The 16,224-nt window shown below is 34.2% G+C and overlaps 3 protein-coding genes and 2 long non-coding RNA genes across 7 annotated transcripts; all 5 read left to right on the plus strand.

The window, feature by feature from the left end:
• Positions 1 to 1,670: 1,670 nt before the first annotated feature.
• LOC104784141 (uncharacterized) lies at positions 1,671 to 4,325 on the plus strand. The gene is made up of 4 exons (XR_015574415.1): positions 1,671 to 1,730; positions 1,963 to 2,019; positions 2,117 to 2,447; positions 4,195 to 4,325. It is a non-coding gene; the product is annotated as an uncharacterized LOC104784141 (long non-coding RNA).
• On the plus strand, positions 3,254 to 4,113 carry LOC147930177 (uncharacterized). Its single transcript, XM_087478249.1, has 2 exons — positions 3,254 to 3,604; positions 3,682 to 4,113. The coding sequence occupies exons 1-2, from the start codon at positions 3,275 to 3,277 to the stop codon at positions 3,955 to 3,957; spliced, it is 606 nt and encodes a 201-aa protein (XP_087334375.1). The 5' UTR covers positions 3,254 to 3,274; the 3' UTR covers positions 3,958 to 4,113.
• A 4,748-nt stretch (positions 4,326 to 9,073) lies between the features above and the next one.
• Positions 9,074 to 10,934, plus strand: LOC104730268 (uncharacterized). 3 transcript variants are annotated; one of them, XR_015574019.1, is made up of 4 exons: positions 9,121 to 9,370; positions 9,459 to 9,534; positions 9,912 to 10,349; positions 10,647 to 10,934. It is a non-coding gene; the product is annotated as an uncharacterized LOC104730268 (long non-coding RNA). The 3 variants fall into 3 exon arrangements; XR_002034472.2 differs by lacking the exons at positions 9,912 to 10,349; positions 10,647 to 10,934 and adding an exon at positions 9,731 to 9,846 and having other exon boundaries at positions 9,074 to 9,370; XR_002034471.2 differs by lacking the exons at positions 9,912 to 10,349; positions 10,647 to 10,934 and having other exon boundaries at positions 9,077 to 9,370; positions 9,459 to 9,651.
• Positions 10,935 to 12,477: 1,543 nt separating this feature from the next.
• On the plus strand, positions 12,478 to 13,393 carry LOC104730269 (uncharacterized). The gene has a single exon (XM_010449413.3). The coding sequence runs from the start codon at positions 12,640 to 12,642 to the stop codon at positions 13,126 to 13,128; it is 489 nt and encodes a 162-aa protein (XP_010447715.1). The 5' UTR covers positions 12,478 to 12,639; the 3' UTR covers positions 13,129 to 13,393.
• Positions 13,394 to 15,372: 1,979 nt separating this feature from the next.
• LOC104730271 (glycine-rich protein) lies at positions 15,373 to 15,960 on the plus strand. Its single transcript, XM_010449414.3, has one exon. It carries the CDS (start codon positions 15,485 to 15,487, stop codon positions 15,806 to 15,808), a length of 324 nt encoding a protein of 107 aa, XP_010447716.1. The 5' UTR covers positions 15,373 to 15,484; the 3' UTR covers positions 15,809 to 15,960.
• The last annotated feature ends 264 nt before the right edge of the window (positions 15,961 to 16,224 follow it).

A 16,224-nucleotide genomic window follows, 5' to 3' on the forward strand; every position in this document is an offset into this window, starting at 1 on the left:
TTATGTGAAAGGGAGAGAGTATTTGGCAATTTGGCTTGCCATTCAATCTCACATTATGATCTATATGTCAGGTCCTAGTCCCAATTGCATGCTTAACTTGCCAACGATCGAGTTCATTAAAATTTCCACATTATTAAATCATATTTTTTTTGCGGAACATGTCTTAACATCATTATATGATTTAGCTGCTAAAAAAAAAAAAAGCTTTTCTGCAATTTTGATTCCACAACATGCCTCAGCTTCAACTGAAACGATTTCACATTTTCAGTTACCATCTTCTACATTGGAACCTAGCCTTAGCATTAAGGTTTGCAGTGAGTCATTGGATATTAGAGATGTTATACCATATGTGTTGTTGGCAGAAGATAGCTCACACTCAACATGTGTCACTGTTAACAAGATTGTACACAATCTGTTTGATCAAATGCCTATGAGAATAACAAAGTAAGAAGAAGCAGAAGAAGTATTTTAAGTCTTGGAGATTCAAGGTTAAAAACATGAAAATGCCAAGAAAAACTCTCCATCTGAATAGGGATCACATTTACAGCTTTTAAAACTGCTTTTACCCCACTTACAAATACCATGCTGCCCACTATTCTCAACTCATCCACAAAGACATTTCTTTACATCATTATAAAATTTCGACATTATTAAATTTCGACATTATTAAATTATTTTCTCATAGATATCGTTGGATCATATTACCTAACACACACACTTTATAGTTTCTGCAAGTTTTCCACCTTTTTCCAAGACCTTGTACTTGTGAAGAATTCGTTTTTCTGTTTTTCAGAACATTAATTAAAATAGGGGAATCCATGCAAATTGAAATTTACTACGTACAAGAAAGATTGAGATAAAAATTGAAGACTTTTTCTAATCAGAATGCACACTTGATAGTTTTTGAAATAATAAGGTTTGTGGTATTGAGCTCTCACTACAACAAATATGTACATTGATAGCAGACGGATATAGCTCATTTTCCGTCACTGCTATGAAAGATGAGATTTTTTTTCGCTTACTTTTTAATAGCATCTTATTAACGCTATGATAGGAAAATTATGTAGCGGGAAACAAAAGTGACTTTTGTCCGCCAATACTTAGTGAAATTATTCACTTAATCGCCAAATAAAAAAAAAACCCAAAAACTCGACACACTCTCTCTCTCTCTCTCGTTACAACCTAAGCTCAACCTAAGAAGATTTCTTCTTCTAAATTCTCTGTGTGTGCTCAAATTCTTCTAAATTTCTTATCAATTCTTCAGTTTTATCGCCGTTTGTGAAAAGCCCCAATTTCGCCGTTTGTGAAAAGCCCCAATTTCGCCCTAAATCTCCATATCCATCGCAATTGATAGCTCGAATCCATTTTTGAGGCATGTCTTTCTTCTTCCTCCTAATTTCGTTATTTGTTTCGATTATTTGTGATTTCAAACAGCTTTTGATTTCGATAAGGGTCAGATTTAGTTATCTGTTTTGTTAGGGTTCGATTTATCTAGATTTATTTCGTTATCTGTTTTTTAGGGTTCGATTATTTACAGATTTTGAGAATGTGGAGTTTCGAATCCATCTGTTTTGTTAGGGTTCGATTATTTACAGATTTGACTCAAAAATAGCTTTTGGATTTGAGTATTTGCGCCTTCATAAACTGAACGATTTTTTTTTTTTCCCAAGTGTTGGTGATTGAAATGTTGGGGAACTGAAGCTTCTCATTTCTCTGTACTCACACAACAGGTTAGTATCACTCAACCAATAGTTAAACATTATTATTACACACGAATATTGGTGATTGCTATGTTTTGTCCTTTGAGTCTGATTCGTATAAATAGTGATTAGATTAGTGAGATTTTACACAGTTAGATATTGGTTTAAGAGCATCTGTATGTGTCTGAAGTAGTGCAGTATTGTCTGAATTGTTGCTTAATGTGAGCTTTGTATAATATGTATCTCTATTTTATCTATAAAGGTTAAAATTTATATTATAACATATAATGTTGGACAAGGCATGGGTGCATCTATGCAGGTAAGGAATTATATTTCATAATTAGGTTTTATTTTGGGTTTGGATACTTTAAGATGTTCTTTTAGTTATGATTTTTTTCTTTAATTATCCATTGAAGAGCTGATCCTGGTTATAAAAGTGGAGCTTGGAAATTTGTAAGGGATGTGTCTGCGGCTTTAGGTGACATAGAAATGATAATATGTCCTTGTAAAGACTGTCGTAATGTAGTACGACAGTTAAACAGTGTTGTGGTTGAGCATCTTGTAATAAGAGGGATGGATGAGGCATACAAGGTGCATAGTGATTGGTATCATCATGGAGATGTGAAGTCAGTAGATGAATTTCAAAGTAAACCAACTCAGTGGAATGAGGAAGTTTTTGAGTTATATAAAGCTGCTGAATTTTTTGATCAAGAGTTGGCTTTTAGAGGTGACTTAGCTGACCAACCTGTGGGCGACTTAAGTGAGATTGCAGAGGGTGAGGACCAACAAGAGGATGAGTTCCTTGCAAAGATCCGGGATGCTGAAACCCCACTATACCCTAGCTGTTCAAACCACAGCAAGTTATCGGCTATTGTGACTTTGTTTAGGATTAAGACACATAATGGCTGGTCGGATAAGAGCTTCAATGAACTGCTTCAGACATTGCCAAGCATGTTGCCAGATGGTAATGTCTTTCACACATCATTGTATGATGTCAAGAAATTTTTAAAGAGCTTTCATATGGGATATGAAAAGATCGACGCATGTGTTAATGATTGCTGCCTCTTCAGAAAGAAGTTAAAGAAGCTTGATAAATGTCCCAAATGTAATGCTTCACGGTGGAAGACTAATAAGCGGACTAATGAGGTAAAGAAAGGTGTCCCACAGAAAGTATTAAGATATTTTCCAATTATACCAAGGCTGAAGAGAATGTTCAGATCAGAGGACATGGCTAAGGACTTACGGTGGCATTACACTAACAAGAGCACTGATGGAAAACTTCGACATCCAGTAGATTCTGTTACATGGGCTCAGATGAATGAGAAGTATCCTTCATTTGCAGCTGAAGAAAGGAACATACGGCTTGGGCTGTCCACAGATGGATTTAATCCATTCAACATGAAGAATAGTAATTATAGTAGCTGGCCTGTGCTATTGGTAAACTACAATTTGCCTCCTCACCTTTGTATGAAGAAGGAGAATATAATGTTGACATTATTGATTCCTGGTCCACAACAACCAGGTAATAATATTGATGTCTACCTAGAACCTCACTATGGAGACCTACAGCTGAAATGTCATTTCTTGAGGACTGTTTGATGGCTTACGTATCTTGGCCCCTGAGTAAGGTTGATTTTGAAAATCCCTCAACTCCAACTGGTCAGAATGCTACATCACATGCTTCTTTGTCTGCATCAAAGGCCAAGTCTGCAGCCACAGCTTCTAAGTCTGCTACAGAGTCCAAAACTTCAGCAATAGCTTCAAAGGCTGCATCGCAGGCCAAATCTGCATCTATGTCTTCTAAGTCTGCATCTGGTTCTGAGTCTCCTGTTGATGATGCAACGGGTCCAATATCACCAATAAAGAATACTTTACCATCACAGTCTCCTCTCAGGAAGTCTCCAGTAAGTGTTTTCATATGTTATGAAGTTGTTTTTGTTAATTATATGATGACTGATGGTTTATATTGTAAACATGGCAGCGCATTAATAAAGTTATTTCCAAGGAGAATAAGAAGTGCAAGTTGATGGATTTAACTGAAAAGAATAGGGTTGTGGCTGAAGGACGATGGGGAACAAATGATCCAGAACATAAGGTTCACTTTACTCGCTTGGGTTCTAATGCAGTTAAAGTGTGGATAGATGTTGTGAAGGTGAAAAATGTAAAAGTTTGGAGGCCATCCGATGAAATAGAGATTATTGAAGATGCACTTAGCTCCTGCATTGCTTGGCCAGAGAACAAGGTCATTATGTCTTAAACTGATGGTTTTATTGTGTAATGTTAAGTACTTGAGATTGCTTGTTTATTTTGGATGTTCTTGAGACTTTGATGGTAAACTGATGTTCTTGAGACTTTTGTTATGTATTTTGGATCTGAGACGTTTATTAATCAGATTTTATGAGATTTTATAAAACAGGTTATGTGTGCTATAATCACATATCAGAAAATGCTATAAAAGTACAGGTAAACGTTATGATAAAAGAATATACCATAGCACAGTAAACAAGATAAAACAGCATTTCGCAACAGCTATATTAGATATGTATAACATAGCACGAAAAATTAAATATTGTATAAATTTTTGCAAAATTATAATCTTGATAATACAGCAGTTTATTAGAGCTATGCTATAAAACTATAACATAGCACGAAAAAACAAATGTTGTATAAATTTTTTCAAAATTATGATCTTGATAATATAGCAATTTCTTAAAGCTATGTTATATTTTTATAACATAGCATACGTAATAAGTGCTATTGTATATGGGGTACATATAATAACAGTGCCCTAAAACAGCGCTCATGAAAACGCTATCAAAGACCTATGATAGCGTTTTTCTCTGGTTAACAATGTGCATATTTGTTGTAGTGTCTGTACAATAGAGGAGGGTTGTGAAAGTGATTTCTCCATAAAAAATAATATTTAAAAATATTTCTTGGTAAAGAAGAAAACTAATATTGAGCCAAATATCCACAGAGATGATCGACAGTAGCTTAAATGGCTTGAGCTAACCACTAGTATGAGTTTAATTAATTTCAGCCGATAAAGTTGAAAAGTTTGTGATTGAAGTTTATGCCTCAGGCATGTGATTATTGGAAGCTACCTAGCTTGTATCATTTGATGATATTTTTCATTCAGCTTGCTTCAGTGTGATTTCTAATCATATGTATTTTTATTTTGCCATATTTGGACTACATGAAACTATGTGCTCTTCTTCTGGCAAACAATTATCACTATGCTTATATATATATATATTGTTATTAAGCATTTAAGCTGGTTGAATTTGGTAAAAAATGTAGTTGGTAGTTTGGCGAAACATATGTGTTTACAGAGAAACATATGTATCAATATATATATGTGGATACAGAGAAACATATGTGTTTGGCGAAAAATATTATAAATTAGGTAACTAATAAACCCTAGAAAAATATCATCAAAATATTAATAAATCCCTAGAAAAACTTTGCCCAAAAACAAAAATCATGTACTTTTAAAAATAACAAATTTAGCCATGTGTTTCTCTCCTCCATCGTGTTGTGACTATTTTAAGTATCGTCTTGCAACTAGATTCATCATTTTTTTTTATGTTTTTCTTTTTAAGGTTTGAAACGTGAAGATAGCAATTTATGTCTACTTTCGCAATTTGAATTATATGAGAAGCGGAGGATTTTTCATAAAATTCCTTCTATGGTTCTTCTTAATTAAGTAGTCACCTCACAACTCTTGGATTGAATTGTAATAGTTTCTTTACTATAAATAGCAAACTACATACTATAAATAAGGGACAATATACGATTGCATTCTATAAATAAATTAAAAGATCAACTATATATTCGCGTCTAATCAACTGCAATACAATCATATACTAAACCATAAACAAAATCATGGTTTTCTATAATCATATATTTTTCATGATTTACATTCTTGCAACTCTTGTTCTTTCTGTATCGGTGTCATCACCATCACCCCTTTCAAATGATGCATCAGGAGAGCTAACCTCGAGACGCTTGCTTCCGTATAAAAAAAAAACAGTTAGAATTATTAATTCATTGTCCAGCAAACATATTTTGAATGTAAACTGCTCATCTACCGAAGATAATTTGGGGTTACAACGTATCCCTTGGAGTCAAAGTTGGGAGTTTAAATTTAGAGTAAATTGGAGACAAACTACAAAATTTAAATGCGATTTTACGTGGCATAAAGGTAGATCTCACAAGTTTACTGTATATGGTTCTAGAGAAAATAATTCTTATAAGAAGTGGTACTGTAGTGTATGTATTTGGGAGGTCGTAGCAAAAGAAAATGAAAAACCAATTTGTCAGAAAAGAAGAGATAACAAACCTGGTTGGTGTTATGATTGGGAAACTTAAACTATAGTTATATATAAAGAGGCTTCGTATTGCATCTATATCTATTCTATGTGCATATTTTATGTTGATGTTGCCTTACAAATTTGTAAAAGATTTGATAAAAAAAATGTAAATTAACCAAGATTATGTCAGTAATTTGTAAATATAATTTTGATATCTTGAATATTTGACAAAGACCACACGAAAAGTGTTGGTTCTTCTTTTAAGTTCTGAAAGTTGATTTGCGTCTCATTTTCTATTCACCAAACTTACAGTTGACCCGTATACAAAAACTATTGTACATTTATAACCGATGAACCGATGAGAACACAAAAAAAGTTTATATTTTGATTTCGGTAGGTTTCATTGATTTTAGTTTTTAGTATTGCCGAAACAATTCATTCATGATAAATCGAAAGAAATAAAGAAAATGTCGTGAACGTTTGAATTAAAGGAGCTCTACCATAATCAGTAAACAAAGTTACATGTACCAAATTTCAAGAAACTGATGATGCATATATTGTATTTTTTTTTTTTTTTACAAACGAATGATTCTATTCATTCAAACAGAAACATTACAATGATAGGGAAAAGAATCCCAAATTTTAAAATTACAAGCAAAGGCTTTCTCCAAAGCCATAAACATGAACAAAGATAAATAAGACATCAAGCAAGAATCCATGAGAGTTATGCAACAAGTGCTAAAAGGCAGTTGGAGAGAAGTGGGATCATGGTTGTAGGATTGAACATCGTCGATGGACTCGATAGATGACAAATAGGCTTGGATTCGAGGGGGCAATAGCCCGGAGGGTGGTGAGATGCTGGTGTTGGTGTGCTTAATAAGATGATGCCTAAAGTAATAAGCTAGAACTGTTGAGGAGTGGCTGTTGGTAGAGAAATCTCTAAAACCAAAACCACAACCTCGGCAATTTGCATTCATATCTAAACCGCCTTGAGACTTCAAGTACGAAGGAGTAATAAATGGCAACAATGAAGCTAACATCAGGATTCGCAAGGAACATGTGTAGAACCGTAACAAAACAGGTGGATTCTCTTTGCCATGAAGATGGTGATCAAGAATTCCACACAAATTTTGAAGTTAGTAGGACATTGACCAAAGGTAAAAAGACCTGAGCTTCGGAGAGGAGGATGATTGCAAGGTAATGGGAGCAGTAATGTTCATCAATGAGGCTAATAAGCAGGTGCAAAGATAAGTGTAATGTCGGAACATACCAAGTGGATCATCTCTGCCATGAAGATGGTGATCAAGAATTCCACACTTTGTAGACAACAAGACCCGAACAAGAGAACAACAGACCTGAGCTTCGTAAAGGAGTATGATTGTTGGAATTCGAATAATCTCTGATAATTCCAGTTTTGGGATCCAAACGACAAAGTCACAAGTTGAGCAAATACCATAGTTCCACCTAATCCTTTGTACATCCAAGACAAGCTAGCTAAATGGTTCTCTAATGCAGTTTTCTAACACCGAGGATAGCCAAAAAACCTAGGTAAAGTCGATAGGAAAACATAGGGTTAGATAGAGCTAACAAGCCGGTATCAGTTTTACAGCTCATCCACAAATGGGAGGTTGTTGTGAATGGTCCGGAGAAAGGATGCGCACAGCGGCTGACCAGAGAGATTGAGAGAAGCTTTCCTGTCTCCGATGAAAGCAGATACAGAGCTGTCAAGCTCATTATGTGACTTGTGTTCAAGGCGGTAGTCCAGTAGCGGAGAAAAAATACATTTCTGGAGGTTTCCTCACCAATTGTCGTCTCCGTCTCTGCTTGCCAAGGCTCGGGTGACATTGTGGTAGAAAGATCAGCAGAGGTGATTACCATTCCGGATCGAGATTTGAGGATACCATGGGACTCAGTTTCCGCCGGTAGTGAGGCTGAATTGGGGTGAAAGAGGGAAGAGCTTGTAAGTCTCCTCTGTCTTCCGTACTCGGTGTTGCGCAAACTTTTACCTGGATCTGATTGATTACAGAGGGTTTGCAAAGGTTTCAAAAGAGAAAAAAAAAGTTGAAAAAAGAGAGCTAAGAAGACAAGGAAAGCAAAGAACAGGGATGAAGGTCGAGATACCCCAATGCCGGTGAGCAGGAGCCCCACCGGCATCGGAGAATTTTGGTGGTAGCGACGCCTCGATATTCGGGCTTGGGAAAGAAACTTTAGGGTTTAGAGGTTTTTAGTTGCACTATTCAGGATTCATAAAATCTGCATATATATTGTAAAGATAAGTTATTTGGTTGAATTAATTTAACATTCAATAAAAAAAAAAAATACATTTACCAAATTGGGTAGGTCCTGATAACAGTGATAAGAGTAGAAATTACATTTACCAAATTGGGTAAGGCTTTGGTTAACAATAAAGTGGTAAACGATAAATCAGCTTTTTGTACCACTTGAATCAGTTTATCATCATCATTAACTGAAACAGTATCATGAACCAATGATTTCATGGCCTCGTTTCAACATAATTCACCCCAAATTTATTTGGATCAAGTCATGCACATGCAATCTCCTTTATATATATATTTTCATCCACCGGAGTTTGCCTGGTTGTAACTTCTAACTCCTACAAACGTAGATATCTATAGATCCAACAAAGATGATCTTAGTATACATATATAATTTTAAAAAAGAGTGTTAATGATAAAAGTCAGAAATAAGAAAGCGTTACGAAAATAATAGGCTTTCGTTTAATCTGATGTCAAAAGTGAAAGTGATGGGTGTTCGTTCATTTTACATTACTTATAGTTTGGTACTCGCCTAGCCACTATCCCTCCATCTAGTCATTAATTTACGTGACAACTGAAAGTCTGAAACTATACGGTTAGAATCTTAGACTAAATAAAACCACTACAAAAAAAAAAAAAGTGTATTCATATCACAAATATAATAGCACTAACTTTGTAACTGCTATTAAAGATGATATATCCCGATTTTCATAAACTATATTATACAGTAGCAGTTTAGAAATGCTAAGCCCTATAATAGCATTAGGAAAAGCTAAAATCGTGTAATACCTACCGCCAATATTTTTAGAGAAAATTTTCCCCAACCCGCCAACAGTTAGCCAAATATGTAAGAGAAAAACAACACCAAACAAAAAAAATACTTCAATTCTCTCGCCATCCTTCTCTTCTTCTCTTTTCCAAAAACCCTAGCTGCGTTTTTGCCTTACTTCACCACCATTTCAATGGCGACATCATCAGCTCTCTCTTCACTCTCTTCTCTATTGGATCTGGCGTTGCCAAGAAAGTGAAATCGAAAAGAACGTACTTAGCTGCCGCCGTTCTGGAATTCTTCGCCGTCGAGGTAATAATCCCCTTGCTCTTAGTTCTTTCAATTTTCAAATTCGTAAACCCCTAATTTTTAACTGGTTTGTTTGTTGTTTTGGAAATAGGATCTGTCACTTTCAGCTTGTATTGAGAAACGACGAGGAGCCAAGCAAGTTGTTTGGTGATGTGATGATTGCAAAGGTCTGATTTAGCATAATATTTTGTTCATAGGAAGTTCAAAGTTCACATATATGTGTGTATGTTCTACTAGCTTATGGAGAAAGTATTGTAAAAACATAAAGGGTTCTGTTTTTTAGAGTTCTCTGTGCACACAAGGTGTTCGACGAATTGACTGAGACAGAAACCAAGAGAATTAAATCTTAGTAATTTTTTGTAGTGAGGATTAAGGTTCACGAACTGAGGTTGGTGTGGTACTGTGTGTGTAAAGCCGTAAATATGGAAACATATTTGAAGTTGTAATTTGCTGAAAGTTTATATCCGTTCATCCATCTAGTGCGTGTGTGTGTGTGGCTAATTCTACCTGACGTTATATTTCATCTTTGATTGCATGGTAAAAGTCACAAAACAGCTCATCTTTCCACCATCTCCATCTTTGACTTGGTTTTCCTAGAATACAACTTTATTTTTAGACATAATGAGCGCTGTTTTGTGACTTGGTTTCACCAAGAAACGTGAAGAGTCAAGTCTCCAAGGAGAATGCTCGTTTGGCTACTCTTCAGGTGCTCAAGCTTTTACCCTTTTCTAATTCTCAATTATATTACTTGGACTGATGACAATATTAGGCGATTTAGCTCTTAATGTCACTAGCAATTGGACTTCTTTAGGAAGTGTAAGACTCTTCTGATATACATTGTTGCTGCTGGTAAGCTTTCCATTAATATGTTGTGTTATACCTTTATTCCAGTTCACTATTAATAAATATCTTTGTTCTCATTGTGGTTCTTTGCTCACACATCTGGTGTTTCATGTTGGCACAACATCTCAAGAGGACCATGGTAAGTTTTCTAGAAAAATAATCATCTATGTAACACTTCCACCTCAGATTCTTTCACAATTACTAAGTTGATAAGGTACTCTTCGCTTCTACCTTATATCTTATACAATCAGCTGGATAACAACTACGTTGATTATGAAATTTTCAAAGGCTAATATATGGAAAGTTTTCTAGATTAGTACAATTGTAAAACTTTACAAGCATTTTTGCAACAGGTTTCAAATGGGTTTGTTTCTTTTTACTTGTTTCAACAATGAGCTTAATTGTTCTTTCTACCTTCATCTTTTCATCTTGGCAGAACCTTAAAGTATTGTGGATTGCAAGGATCAGTTCTTGATTTGAGAAGGATATAAGCACAAGAAGCCTCACTTGGGAAACGAATGGAAGAAGCCTTTTTTGCTGGTCCATTTCAGCCAAACCCATTTTTCTTACTTGTGTAAGAGTTACTTCTTGTTGTTTTCTTGATCAGTGTTCTTTCATTTTGTCATCTTTTGTACTTGGGATTGTAAAGAATATGATGTTATGTAATATGAATTTTATGTATTTTTATGATTTTTCATATATAAGAATTATATTGTAAATCCAATTAAATAAATTTTGTAAAACAAAATTTAAATAGAAAAATTTATATAAATCAAATAAAATATTTATATAGCAAAATTATAGTGTTATGACATTATATAAAACAACATTAATCATGTGCTATAAGAAAGTATATTAAAACATTCGGTTAACGCTACGATAGAAGAACTTACAATAGCATACAGAAACGTGCTATTATAAGGGGTGACCCTATTATAGCTGGGGTAGAGATAGCGTTTGATAATTCGCTATCAATGACATATAATAGCATTTCTTTAGAGCTAACAAAGACCATATTTCTTGTAGTAAACTGATCTAAAAGAAAAAGAAAAAAAAAACTTCTTTAACGTATTATACATCCTTACAAAATTGATTTATGTATTCTTAATCTTTCATATAGCGGAAAAATCAAATTGAGAGAGTAAAAAAATGGGCATGGTAAAAGTCATCACGACGTTACCAACTTTTGGATAAAAAATCGTTGGAATCACATTGAATCTGTACTTCATTAATATAGGAAGTTAAAATATCATTAGATGTATCTCTGATTTAAAGCAGGCTTATCAGTTGGTTATAATGGTTCTTTTTTTTTTTTTTTTTTTTTTATCAATGGTTATAACTTATAATGAGTTATGAGTGTAATACTAACATATACTAAAAAGAATTCCAAGATAATTTTTAAATATTAAAATATATAAATTAGATGCATGACCGACCTACGAGAGAGAGATAGTGGATCAGACACTGTTCACTGCAACGTTGTACATTTTTGCATCCACATATCTATTTTCGTGCAAAAATACAATCATTACACGTTTTTCATTTTCTGCTTGATCTCTATCTTTATCTTGTATGTAAAACATTTACGTGGAAGCATTCATTAATCAGAACAATACTTTAGTTTGGTTCAAGCATTCCAGTTTCTATTCTCTTCAATTTTCTGCAACATATGTGATATGTTTGACCTACGTGAGCTAAGGCTTATTGAAGCAATGTCAATGTTCCATCAAAACTAGCTGAGTCGAAACAAGTAGTTAGAGATTACATTAATTACGCTCTACGCCCTAAAATAACACTTTTAAAACTATAATAGAAATCGATTTGGGTGAAATCCTGAATTTAAAGTTTGTCAAGAAACCTGAAATCAATTTCGACTTGGATATAGATTTTGAAGATTTGGGCAAAGGCGCGCAACTGAAGTTTCTATTTGAAAAAAAAAAGTAAATAAAAATAAGTATTGTTTTCGTTGACAAACAAACAAATTAGAAAGTTTATCCTTGTAATTAGACATTGACATTGTAGATGCGATAGCTAGCTAGGTCCATGTTTATAAAATTATAATATCGTATTTTAAGTTGGTTAAACGTAATTAATGATTGCAAGCTTAGATATATATATATGTCTCTTATACAGTATATACTATATACTAGAACCTTCAATTTTTGAATATTTTTTAAGGTTAATAGTAGTTTATCTATTTTCTCACAACGCCTATTACATTCATAAGTCATGATTAATAACCAATGTTACGATTAGAATATGGACAGTTGGATACAACTTTTGACTTGTAGGATTTTCACTACCATACCATACTAACATATGCTCTGGAACGCCTATAAATACATTCAACATATTATTGTATCATATTCATCAAGAGCTCTGCAAAAGCACTCTAAATTGGGCATTGCCACACAAAAAAATAATAAAATATGTCTCTCAGTAACTCATCATCACTTGTTCTAATAACTTTGATACTGGCCACATCTGTCCTAGTCTCCGAGAGCCGGGTCGCAAGAAAAGACTTGGGTTTGGACCTTGGCGGGATAGGTGCTGGTCTTGGTATTGGTATAGGTATCGGTGGAGGAGGATCCGGATCCGGAGCTGGTGCCGGATCTGGATCTGGAGGAGGAGGGTCAAGCTCGTCTTCCTCATCTAGCTCCAGCAGTTCTTCGAGCTCCGGTGGTGGTGGAGGTGATGCGGGATCCGAAGCTGGATCGTACGCCGGATCACGTGCCGGGTCTGGTTCGGGAGGACGTTCGGGGTCAGGCCGTGGAAGGGGAAGTGGAGGAGGAGGGGGTCACGGTGGAGGAGGCGGAGGAGGAGGGGGTAGAGGTGGAGGTAGTGGATCCGGTAACGGAGGAGGGTACGGTGAAGGCGGTGGATATGGAGGAGGATACGGTGGTGGTGGCGACGACTGAATGAAAGAATATTGCATGCATGCAAATAACACACATCGGTCAAGATTGTGTTTTAAACGTAATTATATTATTATGTTATTAGTATGAAACAATAAAACGATAGAAAAGTAAATTTTCTAAAGTGGGTGGAGTAAAGGAGATGGGAAAAGATTCTAATATTGTTTGGTTATAGCTTTGTACTATTCCATATTCGAATTGGATTCTTGGTGTTGTGGATGTTTTACTTTGTACTATATAAGTTGTAATGTAATTTCTTTTTTGAGGATTTTGATTTGCTCTTCTTTTCTTTTTGTTTGTTTGTCATGTGTTACGTTCAATATGTTAGAATAAATTAATGAACTAATCCGAAATATACAATATATATGTATTATCTGCAAAAGAACTTCTCGTAAAGTAAGAAAGTTTAGACTCAAGCATAGGATTCCGAAGTCGTTTACAGTTAATGGATTTAACTAAGGAAACGTGTTTGTAATGGTTTAGATTATATTTTATATATAACAATATATATATATTGAAATTTAAGACTAGGATTCAATTTTAGATCCAAAGAATTAAACAGCATGATCGTTATCATAATTATAATTATAACATACACTTAAAATTAGTTGGATCCAATGATTGAAATAAACTTATTTTAGACAACATTTCTTAATTTTTGAAAACTCAACACTGATTCAATTTTTTTTTTTTTTGGGAAGAAGAACAAATTATGTTCAAACTTATTAATAAGTATTGGTGTCAGTAAAATTGTGTAAGTGACAGCCAGAGAACAATTTTCTCTTGATAAAAAAATGAATTCGATGACTTTTTTATATTCTATAGGAGTATTGAACATTATGGGTCATACATACATAGCAATAAAAAACATAACCAATGTGAACGTATAGTTTCGATCTTTCTCGAACAATGATTTAAGCACGTGTCATAGGTTGAATAAATAATGCATAGTGGAACCATAGATTAGTGACCATATATGAGTGACTGGTTTCAGCGTGCATGATCCACTACCACGCTTCCACTCAATTTAGTGGACCGTCGACTCTGGTGGGTTTGGTAGCAGCAAAAGATTAATGCACACATCACCTGCATCCACATTTAAAAAATATGCACTTGCCAGAGCTCTATTATCTTGAAAGTTTCGTTAAATTTGAACTAAAGCGAGATAATACTCTTATTACGCATTTCGGATAATCATTATAGACCTAGCTGATTTGCGGATTGGTGTAAAACTGTCATATATGATGACGTAGTGATTTTTGCCACTAAACGATTATCTTAATAATTCATCAGTGGCTTTAAACTTTTAATAAACCTTGCGAAACCTTGCGAGTTAACTTGGGTTATTTAATTCACTACACCTAGGAATTCAATTTCCTTTTTGCATATTGCTAATCAAAACATACACTTGACTAGATTTGCTACAAGTTAAACGTGCTCAATTAGTATTCGTGGTTCCTTTTTGAATTTAAGTACGAGTAAATTAAACTATAACAAAACTAAATATATAGACAGTAAAACCTCTATAAATTAATAAGGTCGGGACCATGAAATTTTATTAATTTATAGAGATTTTAATTTATATGAAGAGATTTTTTAATTTTCATACTTTTGAAAATTTTCTATTACAAAATAAGATACTTTTGTTACCATTTCACATTTTAAAATAATTTTTTTAATTTATAATCTTGGCTAGTGTAATTGCTAAGTTTAGAGTTTAGGTAAAAATGATAAATGTTAGAAGTTTAGAGTTTAGAAGGAATTGCTACTACTATCTTTCATGGTAATGTTGAAGTCGAAAAAGATATTATCACATTTAGAGAAGAAGCAATTATCGCATTTAGTACTCTCCACTATTTTTTGATGCGATTTGAGAAGATGACATTGAAAAATATTAGAGATATTCTCCAACAATAATGCAAATTCAAGAATAGTCAAACAACAATAAAGTCATATTTCACTAGATTTTCTTAGATATACATATATATATATATATATATTTAGTTTATTTGATTATTAGTTTATAATATTGATGGGACTATATTTACATAGGATTTTCAAAAAAAATATTATCTTATTAATTTATCGAAATGTCATTTTTTACACCGATCCAACTCGGGACCGGAAAAATTTATTAACTTATAGCGAATACTAATTTAAAGAATATTAATTTATCGAGGTTCTACTGTGTATATTTTAGGTTGAGTTATATTTGGTGATATACACGTAACGGCTCACACTATCCCAAAGCTTCTATATATACACGAACGTGTTATTCTCTTATGTATCTAACAAATCAAGTGACACTATAAACTCAAATATACCAGTAAGCAAGTCTTTACACACGAAGATTTCCAAAATGGCTAGGGCCCAAGGTCTAGTTCTTCTTGGTTTATTAGTTGTTTCAAGTTTAGTTATGTTAACCGAGAGCCGAGTCGCAAGAAAAGATTTGGGACTTGACCTAGGTGGGATTGGAATCGGTTTGGGCGTTGGATTGGGGATTGGTCTTGGCGGCGGGTCAGGCTCTGGTGCTGGTGCTGGTTCTGGATCAGGTTCAGGTTCCAGATCATCATCTAGCTCTAGCTCGTCATCAAGTTCGAGTTCTAGTGGTTCTGGTGGTTCAGCTGGTTCATCTGCTGGTTCATTTGCTGGATCCAGAGCCGGATCAGGATCTGGTAACTAATTTATAATGTACAATTAATTTTCTACTGAAAGTGTGAAAGTATAAGTATGTTTTATGTTGGTTTGTCGCAATTAATATCGTATGTAAGGAGGGAGTGGGATGAATAAATTGTCGCTTCGTTATAAGACTATATAAAGTTATGGTTTGCTTGAGTGTGTCCTCGCTTAGTGTCTATTCAAGTATTTCACAAAAAAAAAAAAAGGGTTCCTCCTTGGCTAGCCGTAGAATATCTTTAGATTTTGGATCGAAGCATGTGCAATCAACCGTAAATTGGTAATTAATTAGAATTTGAGAATAATCTTCAATAAAGAAAACAAGTTTCTAAGGATTGATAAAAAAAAAAAAGTGAAACACCAACCATACATGACCACATATTATAGTTAATCGAGTTAGCGCACCTAATGATGGTCATTGGT

Source organism: Camelina sativa, chromosome 12 (genome assembly GCF_030686135.1).
Source record: "Camelina sativa cultivar CO46 ecotype springtype chromosome 12, ASM3068613v1".
Lineage (NCBI taxonomy): Eukaryota > Viridiplantae > Streptophyta > Magnoliopsida > Brassicales > Brassicaceae > Camelina > Camelina sativa.

Bases quoted from the DNA above. Each gene is read 5' to 3' on its own strand.
- LOC147930177 (XM_087478249.1), top strand. From the start codon at position 3,275: ATGTCATTTCTTGAGGACTGTTTGATGGCTTACGTATCTTGGCCCCTG. The intron at 3,605-3,681 runs GTAAGTGTTTTC...TAAACATGGCAG, and splicing joins CTCCTCTCAGGAAGTCTCCA to CGCATTAATAAAGTTATTTC.
- LOC104730269 (XM_010449413.3), top strand. From the start codon at position 12,640: ATGTCTCTCAGTAACTCATCATCACTTGTTCTAATAACTTTGATACTG.
- LOC104730271 (XM_010449414.3), top strand. From the start codon at position 15,485: ATGGCTAGGGCCCAAGGTCTAGTTCTTCTTGGTTTATTAGTTGTTTCA.